This window comes from Trachymyrmex cornetzi, unplaced genomic scaffold (assembly GCF_001594075.2).
Source record: "Trachymyrmex cornetzi isolate Tcor2-1 unplaced genomic scaffold, Tcor1.1 scaffold83, whole genome shotgun sequence".
Taxonomy (NCBI): domain Eukaryota; kingdom Metazoa; phylum Arthropoda; class Insecta; order Hymenoptera; family Formicidae; genus Trachymyrmex; species Trachymyrmex cornetzi.
This window is the reverse complement of record NW_017300169.1, coordinates 382,928-401,037: the sequence shown is the minus strand read 5'-3', so window position 1 is coordinate 401,037 and position 18,110 is coordinate 382,928. Positions and strand designations below refer to the sequence as shown.

The window sequence follows — 18,110 nt, the reverse complement described above, 5'->3', positions numbered from 1 at the left end:
CCGCCGAACCTCTGGCCATCGCGAATGCCTCGAGATGCGGCGAAGTCAAGCCCATGTTTTGTGCACCGCTCAGAACGCCGAAAAATACGATCACTAATACTGCTGGCGTGTATTCTTTGTCTTCATTCGGGCGGTCGTCCAGAATTAATTTTACCCCGTACCTGCGGCACAAGGGAAAATGTGCTTTTTGCCGAAGTACGACACGTCCTCGCGAAAGCTAACGCTTTTTTCGTCGAACTGCGTAAAAAGGAGTGATGCTATTTCATACGTAAATATGTCCAATTATCTATCCCGTGGTTTTTATATTTGAAAAATGGAAATTGCTTCATTCATATTGTTAAATTAAGATACAATCCAAGCGAAATAATTACATTTGAGACTATAACGTCAGAATAATTAGAGTTCATTATATAGCTCATTGAGTGACAATCGCTTCCTTATTTAAAAAGTGATATAACTAAAAAATTATGTTTATCAGAAAAGGGGAAAAATTATTTATCAACTTCATAGAAAATTATTATTAACCTTCTGTCTGTAATCAAAATCTTATGATACAAGCAAAATTTTATTCTCAAATTTCTTCTTCATTTTTGCTCTTTCAACTTTATTAAATAAAGGATTTAACATTTGAGTTAAAAACTATTTAATAATATCTATAATATACAGATGTTGAAATACAATCCTGAATTTTTCGACATTTTTTTCAAAGTCTTGTACAATAAAAATCTTAGGCCAAAAAGTCTTTTTTGAATTGTCAATTTTTTTAATCACCTCTTTTTGAATTTAACAATTTTGAAATTCAATTTTTTATGAAGTTAAGTTATTAGTTCACTTTTGATGATTAAGCATAATATTTATTTAATTTATTTATTATAATAACTCGAAAATCAGTTTTTTTACTTGTATCATTTTGGAGTAAAGAAACAATATCTTATCACGGGGAACTGAATTTTTAATTACAAATTACACGCGTGATGTAGGTATCTCTGATACTTTTCGTTTAAGTCTTAAATTTTACAAGGTATTTGTAGAGCACAGACTTGTTCGGATATAAATATAACGCGAAACGTGCTTTTTTGCGATAATAACGCGTATCCTCACCAGAATGCCAACGCATAGCTGAGATAAATGATCAGCCACATGACGCCGCCGCCGATTCCTGACCACATGCCCCTTCTGATGCCACTTTTTTCCGCGGGTGCAAGCTTCTCCGAGTACCTCTCCACCTCTTTCTTCTCGCCGTTAAAGGCGACCACGGTCCTGATAGCAGCAAGAACTTCCTCGGCAACGCTACCAGCCTGACCATAGGCCGCCAGCTCCGAAGACGAAAGAGAACTTTGTATCTTAGCGACAAAGGCCGTGGCGATTATTATGATCGGAGCACAGCTTAACATGACCAGGGTCAGCAGCCAACCGTATACAAACGATATGATGACAGAGGAGACGAACGAGGTGATTAAATACGTGATGATACAAAGTTTTTCACCCATACCGTCCTTCATCTTTTCCAAATCTCTGTATTAAAAAAACATTTTCTTCTATAGTATATCTGATAACATAATAGCTAAATAAATCCTCTGTTCTTCTACGCGGTTCAATTTTGACTCAATACCATTTTTTACATAATAAGAACTTTTACATAATAAGATCCTGAGATTCAACTTTAAAGCAAGCACGTGTTCAAAGCTACGAAATTGAGTTTTGATCAAGATCGACGTTTATCAGCATCTGTCATTGTCAGCGTTATCGCAATCTCACGTTTTTGCACTCCATCTGCCACAAGATTAAAATCTTTATGTCACGCCAGCTGTTGCTGGACAATCGATAGCTGGCCAATGAAAAATAGTCGATCGATGTGTGTACATTCTACTACAGATACGTCTATATATTTTCTAGATAGCAAAATACGTGATAACGACATTGCTGTTATCATGTTTATTACAGACAGTCTGTAAAAACTGTAAAGTCTCTCTCTCTCTCTCTCTCTCTCTCTCAGAAACACATAAAAAATGTAAGGCTATTTTACAATTGGGTAAGCGTAGTTGTAAGTGGTTGTAGTTGTAAGAATTGATTAATCACAGTCAAATATTTTCTTCATATTTAACTATGATTGGTTAATTCTTACAACTACAACCACTTACAATTACGCTTACGCAATTGTAGAATGGACGTAAGCAGTAAGCGAATCGGCCAATCACAGTACAGAACTACTTTACGTTCTTTACTATAATTGATCGACTCGTTTACTGCTTAAGATTTATTGCTTTACGTTTTTTATGTGTTCCTAGCTTAATTGCGCATAATGATATATTAAAGCACAATTTTTGCTTCATGTTTTCTTTCTATCTTCATCGTGATGTGAAAATAGAATCATGAACGAATAACGAGACCGATTATCTTGAAATAAAAATTAATATACTTGCGATTTACACGACTAATAACTTAATACGAGTCGCTCATCCAATTACTATACGGTGTAATGCAAGCGGAGGCAGAGACAGTGTGGGAACAGGCTTTTCGAGTTTCGAGCAAACGCCCACCTGTTGATGAACACACAGGTTCTCGCCTCCTGAACTTTGCTCTTCGCTTCTCCTCCCGCGACCGCCCTACGTTTACATCGACGGTCTCGAAAATCGAAGGTACAACGTTCTCGCTTTGAGGACGCACTAGCGTGTGAACGTACAGAATATCCTCCCCGTTAAAATTATTCCGCGGAAACGAGAGATCGTATCGGAGTTGTTAATCTTTATTAGATCTTTGCTTAACATCGAAATAATCAATACGTTATTAACGAACGAAAGATTTACACAGTTTCAAATTTTTTTTAACTTTCTGAAGCTGACAGTAGGTTAAAAAAAATAGAATCCATTCAATTATATAAATCTCTTTGTCAAAAAGTTTTTTTATGTTACAGAAACTTAGATTAGTCTTATTAAAATATATTAAATATTTATTCTTTTTTTATACAAGTTATGACATTTTGATTCCTTGAAATTAATTAGTATTTTTTTAATTAACATAAATTAAATAGGTCTTATAGACGCCGCGTCAGTAACTGTGTTACAAATTTTGGCATCAAGTCCAGAAGGTTATAATATCCCCTTTTTAATCTTTGAACGTCACATGGAAAAAACAGTTTTGTTAAAATATTTAAAATTTTAGTAGATACAAATCTGAAAATAATTTTGCTGAACTATCAAAATAATTACGTAGGACGTTAAAATTGTTAGAGTATTAAAGCATTTTGTAGCACTGCTACATTATGCTTAAGATTCTTACAAAATTATTTTGGTCCAACAAAATTTTTAGATCTGTATTTAGCTAATTTTTAGATACTTCAGCAAAATTGTTCTTTCCGTGTAAAAATTTAGATAGATGCAGATCTGAAAATAATTTTGTTCGACTATCAAAATAATTTTGTAGGAAATTCAAGTATGGGCAATGCTGCAAAAAAGTTTGGCATTCTAATAATCAGTTTGAGTATACATAATTATTTTTATGGCTCAACAAAATTATTTATTTTCAGATCATTTTTATTAGTTCTGCATCTAGCTAAATTTTTAGCAAAACCGTTTTTCCCTGAAAAAACATAACAGTACCAAGCAAACGTATCTTTATTAATAAAAAAAATTAGAAACATATGGAAAAAGTATTGAAAAAATAGTGGAAAAAGGAAAGCCAACCGGTATAGCATACTGAAAAGGCGTTTAAGAATTGAATAAACGAACCCATGCAAATTTTGCCATCGAGGTAACTTCTGTTATTTTCAATCCGCGATACGACACGGTGCATTTGCGTAACAATAAGAAGAAAACTCACTCGTTGATTCTGCTTGCGAAATTAGTCGATGTGTTCGTATCGTACCACGACATGTCCTGCCTCAGAACGGCTTTCAGAAACATCTTGCGAATTCTAGAAATTTGTCTTGATGCAGCGAGATTAAGTGCATCGACCATAAGCATGCTAAGGACAAACATAACCGCTGATACTGCTGCGCAAGAGACGCCAAAGGCCACCGAATCATCATGTAGAGCGTTCATTCTCTCTTCGTAAGTTGCATTAGGATATCTGAAATAAATAACGCTTCGTATCAGAATAAACTAACGCTCTGCTGTCCCTTCAATCCGATGTTTAAGAAAATCTGTCTTGAGGAATATATTACATCGTAATATATATTTCTGTTCTTGTTAATATATATTTTTCTTATTGTTATAAAACGTATTTTGTAGGATAATTATTAAGTTGCAAAAAAATAAAAGATAAAATATACTTACAAAATCTTCCCACCACCAAATAATGGTAATATGGTGGTTGGTGTGGTCGTGTCATTCGCTCTAGTACGATCAAGTAGCATATTGCTAAATTCTCCATATTGTACAATTGCAATTGGAATACTTAGGCCTACAAAGCCACCCAGTATCAGGCCTAAGAGGATCAGCATCAACTCGTCCCACGTCGCAAAACGAAACTGATAAATTTGGAACAATCAAAACACAGTTACAATGAAAGAAGTTTTCGATAATATAATAAAGATTTTCGGTAATGTAAAAAGTTTAAGAATGAAATAATTGGCAATGAGAGTTTAGCGTGGTAAATGACAGTTATGACACAACATTTAGAAAAAAAACACGGAAAGAACAGTTTTGCTGAAGTATCTGAAAATTTAATTAGATACAAGTCTTAAAATAATTTTGTCGGAGACCATCAAAATAATTACATAGGATACTTAAACTTTTGTGAACCTGGCACTCGACTTCAAGAAAAAAACATTTTTTTGATACGCATTAAATTAAACTCGGTTTGTACCCGTTTGTATCACCTTTCTTTTCGTTTGTATCTCAAGGGATTAAAAATTATAAAGGGTTCAAAAAAATGCCAGCACCCCATTTTAATATATTTTAAATCTGTAAACGGGTGCTGTTTCGGGATCATTTGTACCCGTTTGTACTACCTTTCTTTTCGTTTGTACCCTCAAGAGGGTGATTGTACCGAATTTTCAAAATAGGGGGGGGGGGGTGAGAGCTATTCAAATTTAAAATATCTTAAAGTGGGGTGTTGGCATTTTTTCAACCCTTTATAATTTTTAACCCTTTGAGGTACAAATGAAAAGAAAGGTAGTACAAACGGGTACAAACTGGTACCAAGCATAATTTAATGCGCATTAAAAAATTTTTTTTCTCAAAGTCGGGTACCAGGTTCATATAGGTGATACTTAAGCTAGCTGTAGAATTAAAAAAATTTTTACAGCATTGTTCATCTTGCTCAAGTACCTTACATAATTATTGTGATAGTTCAACAAAATTATTTTTAAATGTATATCTATATAGTTAAATTGTTAGATACCTTAATGAAATCGTTCTTTCCATATAGTGATGGCAACTTAAAAGATAGAAACTATTTTATATATAGAATTAATTTACGTAGTTAAATAAACTATTTTATTATTTTATTATTTTGTAGTTATTGTAGTTACAATAACTTCAAAATAATTGAACTATGTTTAAATAATTTAACTAATGTATAATATTTAATTAATTGATGTATATTAATTCTACATATAAAACTTCCCATACAGAATTTGCAGCAATATCGCTGTAAAATCTCTACAATATTGCTGCAACATGCAATGTTGCTGCAGTGTTGCAGCAACTTTTGTGCAATTTTGTGCTGCAGGGTTCATACAGTTATCAATTTTATAATTGTGTGGCGACTCGCCACTAGAGGTCCACTGGACTCGCTCGGATTCGCGTGAGCACCGCAGCCACGCAAATTCCCTTTAAATAAAACATCATTCTGGATTCATTCCAGGCGTCTAAGGCAGCTCCCACACTACATCGCCTTACTGATGAGTCTAGTAGTGTGGGACCAGGACAAAACGCTGCGGCCGACCACAAAGCTTCTAGTCAGGCCTCCTTAGTGGACATCCACAATTGCCACTACTACGTTTTTTTTCTCTAAGTGCACAGTGCAATTTATCGTTGCAAATATTACGCTTTATAATTTACAAATAGCGCAGATATATGAAATTTATTGAGATATACGTGTCCGTAAGAAAATGAGAGAAAAAGAAAGAGAGAAAACACGAGATTGGTGTGCGTTTGAAACGTGAAGTGTTCTTTTTCCAAAAGTTTCGAGCAAGCACGTTTACGAGTTATTCGACGTGGCAAACCCGCGTTTTTGAATGATTCAGCAACGTGGATTCGCGCTTTCCGAGAGATTTAGCTTGGAAAATTAATACTCGGCTTAACCATGATTAACGAGCAGCCACGCAACCTACTCCTACGCAAGAACAATCATAATTGACCGAAAAATATATTCAAATTTACGGTGTCATGAAAAATATCGTCCAAGTTTAATTCTCGAGTGTACAAGAGGGTTTACGGTCTATTAAGTGAGAATTATAATGCGGAAAATTATACAAATGTATCCTGGCAATGAGTCATTAACTGCCGTTTATCACAGAGAGCAGTATCATTAATCACTGTCGCTCATTCAAAGATGCTCCACAGTCGATGTGATCGAAAGAGAAGTAACATTCTTAAGGGCTTTGCCGGTGGATCACTCCTGCGTGCTCTATTTCGTTTATAACGCGATGTAGAAAAAGAATATACAGGGTGTGCCAAACTTCCAATCGCATTTCTTTCATCCACTTCGTTAGAGTCGATCTATACCTTAAAGATGTATGTGTTACAACTCAAACATTACTATAATTACAAAAATTTTAAAGATTTTTTTATTATTATGATATGTTCAAATATCTGTATAAAATTTTAACACAATTTTCTTATTTAAAAGTTTTTTAATTTTTTTGGTTGCCTTGATTTTTATCTAAAGCAGCATTTTGTAGTACTTATTTACAAATTTGATAAGAAAGTAGCATTCCAAATTAAATCAAATTCATTTTACTACATTAACACAACTTTAATAAATATTTGTACAAAAGTTCTTTTATGTGTGTGTGTGTGTGTGTGTGTGTGTGTGTGTGTGTGTGTGTGTGTGTGTGTGTGTGTGTGTGGATCCACTTACTCGTTTAAAAATTATTTATCTATAACTGCAGCAAAATATGATTGCACTGTGCAAGCTATTAAAAATCAAATCATTTGTTTTTAGCAGTCGGTTTTAGGATGTGGTTACGATAAAATTTGATATTATTTCTTTGGCTGATTTTTTAGCTGATGCTTTTAATTAAGTACAGTTAAACATCTTAAGGAGAACATTGATGCTCTGATATTTCCCAAGTTATAAAGCGATTAATATTCAGAAAAGCGGCTCTGGCTTTAAACAAAGAATCTATATTATAGAAGAAAGGAAGAGTGAAGAACGATAAGGAACACCTCATATATATTCTTGATTCCTCAAATGTACCGGCTTTCGCCACAGGGAGTGTCGCGCTTGAAATTCGACCGAGGACACACTCATAAATTATTCCAACGGGGAAAACTCACCAGTTTGTAGTAAGGCACAGGTACCAACGAAGACGACTCTGAAGCTGGTTTATCCTCCTCCTCCTTCGTTTCCGATGACATAAATTCCCTATCGACAGAAATGCAAATCGATTGTTAATCAAATCCTTAAAATAAATATTCGATATTTATATTCACTAAATCTTTCCTACGTTTTTCTACATGGAAAAAACGATTTTACTAAAATGTCTAGAAAACTTTGGCTAGGTACAAAAAATAATTTTGTTAGAGAAAGACCAGCAAAATAATTATGTAACTCAAGCTGGCTACTAGAATATCAAATAAAAAAATCCTATCTTTAGTTAAAGTGAATTGTAATGTTTAATAATGTTTGTATATAAATTTACAAAATTTTTCAGTTTTATAAATATCAAAATTTTTTCCTAATTATGTAATACTTGAATGCCCTACATAATTATTTTGATGGCCCAACAAAATTATTTTCAGACTGAATATTTAGCTAAATTTTTAGATACTTCATCAAAATCATTCTTTCCGTTATACATATTTCGTTCAGCAATATTCTCAGAGAATGTGACATATCATTTTAAATTTGTTAAAAAATGCACCGAAATAGAGTCTCGTCTATTTTCACTGTTCGTTGCTAGAAATAACAAGACTGGACATATTTCTTGTGATAGTAGAGAAAGGAATCCGACGAGTATCGGGATGGATTAGGAGCTATCGTACCAGGACATTTCACAACATTTGGAATCGCGTGCAGCCATGTAAAAAATGGGGCAATAAACGGGCGCGGCGCGGTTACTTTTACAGTTACGATAAAAGGGACGAGAAAATTTCGATGTCGGAAGCATTCTCGTAAAAAGCATGCGTTTGCCCCCATACGAAACCGTATACGGTCCGTAAAAGTTTTATGCGAGCCTCCTCTGGCCATGTCGAGACGTTAATAAGCTGGCGAGCCCTGTCGCACACAATGATCCATTATCCAGTCTCTACGTGTCCCGTATTTATTTTTAGATATATATACGTCACAATCTGTAACAAGCTTATTCGTACATTGCTTTGCCATTTTCCTGTAGCATGTACTCGGCTTCGTGTTTATCCCTCTCCTTGTCTTGTCGTGTGTCTGAAATGAGATATACAAGATACCATACACACAAAAAAATCCACAGACACATTTAAATGCAAAGCGTGCTGCAAATAACATGTCACCGCCGTTTACTGCATTTAATCGCGGCGAGATAACATGGCAATAGCGAGATTGATGGATTATACGAAGTGTCTTTATACATTTTCCAATCCTATCACGCGTGTCTTTATACATTTTCCAATCATATCGCGCGTGTCATGTAACTGGATTATTATGCTTTCCGCTAAGAAATAGATAATAAAGCCATTAATGCAGACATATAACTTTATCTGTCTTCATTGCGGTCGTATTTTTAAATAAAAATTGTTATTGGCGTTCCGAGGAAACTATTCGACGAATCTCATCCAACAAGGTCCCTTTGGTCAGAAATCGTGAATCAAACGGAGGATCTCCGTAAATCGGCAATTTAAAGATCAATGAGGATGCTCCCGGGTAACTCGGCGGGAGCGCAAAAACTATCCGGGATCCGCGGGAAGTTTCGACGTCGTCGTCGCAAAGTCCAGGAACCAGAAGAGTAGTCCTGGATGAGAGACTTTGGCGAAAGTCGACCAGCATCTCTCCGTGGGGGCTCCATTAGCGACGTAATTGCTGTTAGAAACTCCCTCGACAAATCTACGATCGGTACGGAATATAGGAAGCTTTGCCACCTGACGTAATAACAGTGCCGCGTATAGTCGAGGATGGCGTATTAGCGTCAGTTATGTTTCGCCACGTCGAGCACAAGTTCGCGAAAATTTATTTTAGAAATTAGCGTGACAGAAAATACCGAAAACGGATTATTGTTGTATTGTTTTTTTTTCCCCAGAAAAATACGTATTATTTTGAGAATATTTCGCTGCGTGCTCTCTTACGCGGATTTATAATAATAAAATAATGCAATAAAAAGAAATTAAGTAAAATGATAGTTTCTACCATTTGCAATTCTGGCTCGAAATTTCGTTACGGCACTGTCACGACTCCTATACTTTACAGAATCTGTAATCGATCGTCTTTTGGAGAAACTTTCTTAGTCGTGACTCTCGTAAAAGCATTAAAACGAATGCTAGTCCTCGGAATTTCAACAGTAAGACATTTAGTGCCTCTTAATACATTTTCCTCGCAGGCGGTAAGTTAATTGAATAATTCGTAGTTCACTTTTATCACGGAACTTAAGTGAGAATTTGTACTCATTAAGTATATTAGTCTATTTATTTAAAAGAGCATAGTGGTACAATCATTTTCAACGAAAATTTTCGTTTTTTAAAAAGTGTTAGATATTTTTCTACTCATGTTAATCGTGAAAAAAGCAGTAATTTGCAAAAGTATATAATTTGCTATTAGCAATAATATTTTAAACGTTATCTATATAATTATGATAAGTATAATAATATAATTATATACACTGCCGGAAATTGAAATCTCAACACCATGAAGGAGTTGTGCTAGATGAATGAAAGTTACACAGAATGTTTGTTCACATGAGTTATTTTATTGATATCTATTACAAGATCACGATTCGCAGGATACGAGTGTAGCGCCATATAAACATTAAGTATATTCCGACTTAATACCCACTGTAGTCACCTCTATGTTAAATGCAGGCCTCTAAACGTGCATGCATCCGATCGTAGAGGTGTCGGATGTCATCTTGTGGAATGGCATTCCACTTGTAATAGATATCAATATAATAACTCATGTAAACAAACATTCTGTGTAACTTTCATTCATCTAGCACAACTCCTTCATGGTGTTGGGATTTCAATTTCCGGCAGTGTAATTATGATAGAAAACATAATAATCCAGTACATTTTTATTATTTTTCACTCCAGACTAATTCTTTGAAATTATTTTATCGTTTTACAATTTTTTAGTAAAACAATGTTTATCCATAGAAAAATAGGCTCGTATATATATGCAACACAATATAATTAATATATCAAGGCTTTTTTAAACGAGCAATTATACTCATAAAATAAAATTCGTTTTTAATTAAATAAGTACAATACTATAAAGTTTTTCAAACGTTTCAAACTGTCGATTAGTCTAGAGCGATAATTTTTATTAATGTATTATTGTAGATTCGTTGACTTTGTAAGGGGTTATATAAAAATGTTGTTATGTATTTTTTTTTCTTTTTACTGAGGAAGACTTTGTAAATCGTTTGAAAAACTTTATTGCATTGTATTTATTTAATTAAAAATGAATTTTATTTTATGAGTAACTATAATTGCTCGTTTAAAAAAGTCTTGACATATTAATTATAATGTTTATCCAGCAATTACTTGTTTCTATTCGAATGCTGACTAAACAATAATAAAAAATAGAAATAAAAAAATTTATTCTATAAGAATAAATCAACAAAAAAAAAGCTGATGACAGCCAAAGCGAGTGTCGGAGCGCAGTGTTTAGATATTTATTGTTAAAATATTACATAAGTATTGAATACTCTGCAAATATCAGCGTCTACATAGAAAAAATAGTTTTGCTGAAGTTATTCCAGTGGACGCAGGTAATTAATTGAACCAGTCACTCTCTATTTTAAAAAGATGCACAAAAAGTTTATTAAAGTAAATCAACATAGTAGGAGCTTTTCACAATGCCGGTATATGGCAGATGTAACTTACGGACGGCGCGATGTATAAGTCCGGTGTCATAGACTATGACTACACGAAACAGTCTCTTGCCTTGATGGGACTCATGAAATACAAAAATACAAAGATACAAATCAACGCGTCGGGTTTAACATTTTCACTGATTGAGCGTTTTTGATATTATATCGATTACATTCTTACATAGTTCTTGGAAGTGATCACGCGCTTGGTTTGGTCAACAGGTCCGCCTTTTGGTTTTACATACATACATTGAAAAAAAATTAGCTAAATCTGAGTAAATATTTCTTGAATAGTGCCAAGTAAATATTTACTAAATGTAAACATATATTTATTTGATACAAGAACCATTAATTTGATTTAAGAATTATTATATTTTATTGAGCAAATATTTATTTGTTCTGAATAAATGTTTACTTGGCACTATTCAAAAAATATTTACTCAGATTTAGCTAATTTTTTTTTCAGTGTACGTATTAGACATTAATTTCTTCGCTCGCGTATTCCTCTATTATAAAGCGAGGTTGAACCTCAATGTGCTTCGTCGATGAAACTCTGGATTTTCTGTTAACCTGCTCGCACTTCGATTGTCGTACAGAATGGACGGTTTTTTGCATTGATGTCTGATATCACTTAATGTTAGTTCGCGCAGTCAAATCGCCTCTCGTGCTGCTTCACTCGCTACAACGAATTTCGTTTCAGTGGTGCTGAGACTGTGTTCTGTCATCTTGAGCACCATAAGACGGATCCATTTGCTAATTCGAAGAAATAAATGAAGTTGTGGAGCACTTAGTATCTTTACCGCTGGCGTAATTGGAATCCGAGAACCCAACCAGTTTGAGTCCATTTCCACTGCCTCTGTACATTATACCTTGATTTCTGGTACCTTTTCAATATCGAAATATTCGCTTGACGGTTTGCTAATGAGGATTAGTATGTTTTTCTAAATCTGGAGACACGGTAGTATCTTAGCGCTAAGACACGGTATCTATTTACAAGCCTAACAGCGTACTCTGTCGGATCTCTAAACGATTGATACGAACATAAACGACTCACGGTATGAAATATCATTCAATTCATCGTCGCTATGGACCTTTTCTAAAATGACGTAGGAGTCCGCGGGTACGTTGACGCGTTTGCGCGTCGCAAATCTATGCAAAATTGATTCAATATTTGATGAATGAAAATCGCCTTGCTGGTGCGATCGATTTGCATTCCCACGAAATAATCGACTCTACCTAGCGGTAATGTCGAAATTATCCTTTACGATATCTAGGATTAGATTGATGGTTCCCAATTTTGAGGCCATTAGCAAGCCGTCGTCTATATATAGCACAAGATACGCCTTATCATTATTGATTGATTTGATGTAAACGCACTTATAAGCGCCGCTTTGATTAAATTTGAATTGTTTTAAAAACGCATCGAATTTTTTGTTCCATTACCGTCCGGCTTGTTTCAAGCCGTATAACGTTTTATTAAGTTTACATACTAAATTGCTGTCTAGAGCATATAAACCTTCAGAAACACGCATATAAATTTCTTCTTTTAATTCGCTATTCAAATAAGCGGTTCTGACATCGGATTGATATACTTCAAGGTCGTTAACTGCGGCGGCTGACAAAAACGTTCAAACAGATTCGTCGCACGACAGGGAAGAAAATTTCATTATAATCTATTCTTGTCTTTTGTGGAAATCCTTGAGCACATAAGCGTGTCTTGTAATGTGCGGCTTCATCCGATGACGTAATTTTTATTTTGAACACCCACTTATATCCTATGGAATCTACGGTCGCGAAGTAAAGGCGTCATATTCCACGTTCGATTCTGTTTATGAGCTGCTAGCTCTTCACGAATAGCTTGAATCCATTTTTTTCGAGTATTTCCTGATCACGGCTTCGTTGTATGTTTTCGGTTCAGCGTGCAAGGTAAAGCAAGCTTCGTATCGACATGGTGCGCGCAACAATAAACTACGCTTCAAGTTTACGCGGACTTTCACCCGAATCTGTCGCATGTCGCTCATTCTTGCACCGATTCGCATTGATTTCGCGTTGAATGAAGTCGTTCGGTTGCTCGAGCTGTTCATTGTCGTTGATACTCTTTCCTCGCTTAAATAAAATATGCTCTGTGTATCACTGGGTGCGCAAACTTTGACTCGGCATACTTATTAAAATTAACGTCTCACGAGATTGTTATTTTGTTCATCTCTGGATCTGTGTCGGTAATTTTTTGAGTCGCCTTGGTAACTGACAAAAATAAGCTTTTTTATTTTGGATCCCACTTCTTCCTCTGTTAACTCGAAACATGAATATACGCTTCGCACCCGAAAATCTTTACGTGCGAAAGATTCTTATCAGTCCATACTTCGTACGGTGTTGTTAATTTTGATTGGGAAAATGGAGTTCTGCACACAAACAGCCGTATTGACAGTTTTGGTCTAGAGACAAGCAGATAATTTTTTTGCTAACGACATTGTCCAACCACTTTCGATAATAGTGCACATCTCACGCTCTGAAGCGCCACTTTGTTCCGGAGTACAATGTGGAAAATTCCAATTGAATACCACGTAATTTTCAAATAATTACGAACACGATAATTTGAATATTTCGTACCATTATCAGAGCGTATTGTTTAAATTCTTCGACTGAATTTGTTAAGGACTATCGCCTGGTATTCCTTGAGTGCGTCAAAACGTTTTTGTTATATGTCACGCGAGGATTAATAAATTAACAATTCGCGGCGTTTTCTTCCCTTGTAGAAGAGAACTATTTTATTTCTTTATGTGAATGAGAACTGCCTTGCACGCAGTCTCTTACAAATTCAGCCATCTTAACTTAACTAACTGCTGTGGTATATGTGTATGATAGAGGGGCGTCAACCTCAGTCGCGCCATCTAGTAATTTCATGGCGGCGCGGGATTCCCGGAAGAAACCTTGAATAAACTCAAACCCAAACAATCTTTATGCTGCAGAAAATACACATGCCGAAAACGAGTTCAATCATCCTTGAATTCCGCGGACCATTTCCTTCGAAACTCATGTGCTTGCGAAGCACTGCTGTCGAAGAACCATGAGTCTGTGCTTACGTGGTCGGTCGCAGAAGCATTAGGTTTATTCTTTTTCTATCCTAAATTCTGAACTGGTGTACACTGGTACAATAAGTTAGAATGAAACGGATAAGTTTGTTTCACTTTAACTTATTGCACTAGTTCAGAACTAGTTCAGAACTTTTCGAAAAACAACAGGACCATTGTTACTCACAATAAATGCATCGATATCCGCGGTACTGCCTCCGTACCTATCATTCGCGTCGCGTTTCTTTTCGTCTCAATCTTTTTAGTAATTGCGTCTCTTTCTACAGTCTAGGGCGATGTGCCCTTTGTTATGACAGTATCGATATTCGTAATATTTATACCTCACTTGCTCGGGGCCGTCTCCTTGTTGCTGGTTTTTTTTCGATCCCTCCTTGTGTTGCTTCAGATTGACGGCCGCCAACGCGCTCGTCGTCTCGTCGGTTGCAGTGAGTTGCGTCTCTTCCTTGATAAGCCCTTGCGTCAGGTTAAAGATGGTCTGATTGGTCGCTTCTACGCTATTCCAGGCGATCACGAAAGCGTTATACTTGACTGGTAGGGATTCAAGGATTTTTGCCATTATTGTAATATCGGAGACCTCCTCACCGACATCCTTGAGTTCTCTCGCTATGTTCTCGACTTTAGCGATGTGCTGCGATACTGAGTCACCGGGTTTCATGCAGTATTCGTGAAACCTTGTAAATAATAATTTACTCGCTGCATTCTGTTCATAAGTCGCTGATAGTTTTGTCCACATTTCAGCAGCGCTATCGCATGCAATTAGATATTTTTGTTGCGAGTAATGCATCGTAGATGATAAGAGCGCCATTGCCTTGGCATTCTTTTGTAACCAAGTAGCTCGTTGCTCTCCTGCTGCTTCCGGCTTCACTGTCGTTCCATTAACTATATCGAATAGGTTATTTGCTACGAAGATCGCTCTCATTTGAAATTTCCATTGTTGGAAATTTTGTCCGTCGAACTTCACGTTTTTCGTGTCTAGGGAGTCCGCCATTGTCCCTTCGTTTCAATCTAATTCGCAATCATTTATTGATCCAAACAAAATCATGGCACGCGCATCGAGAAAAAAAAGGTCGACAACTCGACACATATGAGTTCTCACAGGAGAATCACGAAGTGTCGAGAAATTCTTGACGCGCACCTCGGACGACCGAAACACAGAGATCACAAAAGAGGTAGTGGTATCACGCAGTGAACTCGTTTCTTGAGTCTATAGCCTGTTCCAGTGGGCGCAGGAAATTAATTGAACCAACCACTACTTTAAGGATGCACAAAAAGTTTATTAAAGTAAATCACAATAGTAGAAGCTTTTCACGGTGCAGGTGTATAGCTGACTAAGCACAGACGGCGCGTTGTGTAAGTCCGATGTCATAAACTATGACGAAACAGTCTCTCGCTCTGGTGGGACGAGTATCAAAATACAAAAATGCGAGATTCAAAGCAACGCGTCGGGTTTTTAACAAAAATATTAAAAATTTAGCTAGATATAGATTTGAAAATAATTTTGTTGGAATAGCCAAATAGTTATATAGAGCGTTCAAACTAATTGTTAAAATGTCATAACATTTGAAAGCATAATTCATCATGCTTGAATTTCTTACATAATTATTTTAATGATTCAACAAAATTATTTTTAGATCTGTATGTAGCTAAAATTTTAAATACTTTAGCAAAATCGTTCTTTATGTATATAATTTACGTTTTATTTAAATATTTCTTTATACTTCTCTCTCTCTCTCTTCTCTTCTCTTTAATTTTTAATATTTTCTGTATTTTTTGTTCACTAAAAAGGACTAAAACCATGGTCGATATGTTCGCGATTGCGATTGTGATACTTATATAATATTTCAACAATAAATGTTTATATATCCAAGTAGAACAATAAGTCGCGATAACGTCAAAATGACGTCATGTTGACGTTATCGCGACTTATTGTTCTACTCGGGGAATTCGCTCCGACATTTGCGTTAGTTTTAATTAATTATTTTTGTCTCTTTTTTGTTGAATGCTGGCTGTTTTTTATCATTATGTTTCTGTCTACAATATTAATATCTAATAAAAGATTTTGTCTATAATTGAATATAAACGCGATGATAATCATTTCACATTGATACTAATGGGTAATCATAATCGTTTAACTCAAAAACGGATTCTTCTGTGCAAGCTTCTGCAAGGATTGAAGGAAACGAAACACACATCAAGGACTAATTGTGCCTTAAGCCACTTAAGTTAAGTCACTCTCAAATTTGATTAATAAAAATCACATATTATATTATTATGCGATATGAAATCAAGTAACATTATATTAGATTATTTTAAGTAATTCATGAAACTTTATTTGTTTTCACGAATCCAACAATCGATTATTCGCAACTTAATTTCACATCAATTAACGTGATAAAACGTAATAAATAACAAGCTGACTTTTAAACGAGCTTACATCGGATTGTAAAATACTTACATCTCGATAGGATTCTTCTTTGGTAGGGAGAGTGATTTTCTTTGAGCGTCTCCATTTGGATATCCGGTGACCCCTCGCGGGGGTTCGTGGACAACGGATAAATTCGCTGCGTCATTGTGCATTCTTAATTAACGACTCTGCAATCACAAGAAAAAACGAAAATCGTGAAATTATCTCGCAGTGATCTAAACCTTTAATTAAGTCAGATAAAAACTGAATTTACAGTCAATTGATTCTTAATTCATTTAATCTTTTGCCTCTTTTACCTTTACCATTTATCGTATTCTCGACGTTTTAATTTTAATTACATAAATGTCGAATAAAAAGTGAGAATCCTTGTTGAGGATTCAAAGTTGAACAGTTAGCTTGAATTAAACACGTCGCAGTTAGTCATGCTAGCTGCGACACAATAGTGCCCCTATTTACTCCTGCCATTATCCACTATATCATATGTTTGCGCAACGAAATACTCCCCGTCTAAACAATGATTAGACACCGTGCTAACCGCGTTAATTAATCGATCGGTCACTATAAGCTGCATTAATACCAACGGCGAATTCACTCGACGTTTCATCCTGTTAAAGAGTATCCTGTTCCCTGTCGCGTCGGTCACGCGCGCCGCGATCCCTTGTAGAAGGGAAATGTCGATTCGCTTTTTCGATACGTCGAATAAAACGAAACTTTATCCAGCCGACGGATCGACGGCTTTTCCGATATGCAGACGGGATATCAAGTTCGTGTCGTTAAAGGAGAGAATCGGACGATGGTATTGGCGGTGAAAGGGGAACGACCAGGAACGATGTTAAGACTCGCTAGGCTTTTAAGAACACGGTGAAAAGGGCGGATGAACAAGACCTCGTTAGAGCAGTGAAAAAGCACTGACGAGGGGCATTTCACGCGGCCCTCGACCGATCCGATTGAATGAATTGTGACGATTGCACGAATGCGATCACGCAATTGCAAGCTTTTTCTTAATAATGTCTCTTGTGTCTATACGCGAAAGAGTTCTATTCCGGTTCCGTTTGAAATTATACGAACCGCATGTCCAACATTTTCCTTGTACAACACAATAAATAAGGAAGTGCTAAATTTAGTCGATAGATCTTGATGCGTTATGGATTTAATAGCATGCGTATCTATATAATAATTCTTACTGTGTTGGTGTTAATATCTACAACACGGTGAGAAATATATAAACACTACATGGTGTTTACACCGATACTTTTTAGAGTGTATGTAGATTTTTAAATACATATATGTACATTTTCTAACTTCAATTCTATGAACTATTTTCCTTATATCTTTTTTCACTCTAAAAAATATAGATTTGGAAGCTACGTCACTCTCGATTTAGGAAGAGTGACGTAGCTTGGAATCTCTCTCTCTCTCTCTCTCTCTC

General features: G+C 35.7%; 1 protein-coding gene across 1 annotated transcript in view; it reads right to left on the bottom strand.

The window, feature by feature from the left end:
- The window catches only part of Mdr49 (Multi drug resistance 49), a 93,735-nt gene that overhangs the window by 17,287 nt on the left and 58,338 nt on the right, over nucleotides 1-18,110 (bottom strand). The window contains exons 5-11 of the mRNA XM_018519527.1: nucleotides 16,712-16,848; nucleotides 8,481-8,550; nucleotides 7,446-7,533; nucleotides 4,275-4,468; nucleotides 3,820-4,068; nucleotides 1,102-1,515; nucleotides 3-161 (exon numbers count right to left, since the gene is read on the bottom strand). Coding sequence (XP_018375029.1) covers nucleotides 3-161; nucleotides 1,102-1,515; nucleotides 3,820-4,068; nucleotides 4,275-4,468; nucleotides 7,446-7,533; nucleotides 8,481-8,550; nucleotides 16,712-16,826 — 1,289 coding nt within the window. The 5' untranslated portion in view covers nucleotides 16,827-16,848. The remainder of the gene's footprint in view (nucleotides 1-2; nucleotides 162-1,101; nucleotides 1,516-3,819; nucleotides 4,069-4,274; nucleotides 4,469-7,445; nucleotides 7,534-8,480; nucleotides 8,551-16,711; nucleotides 16,849-18,110) is intronic.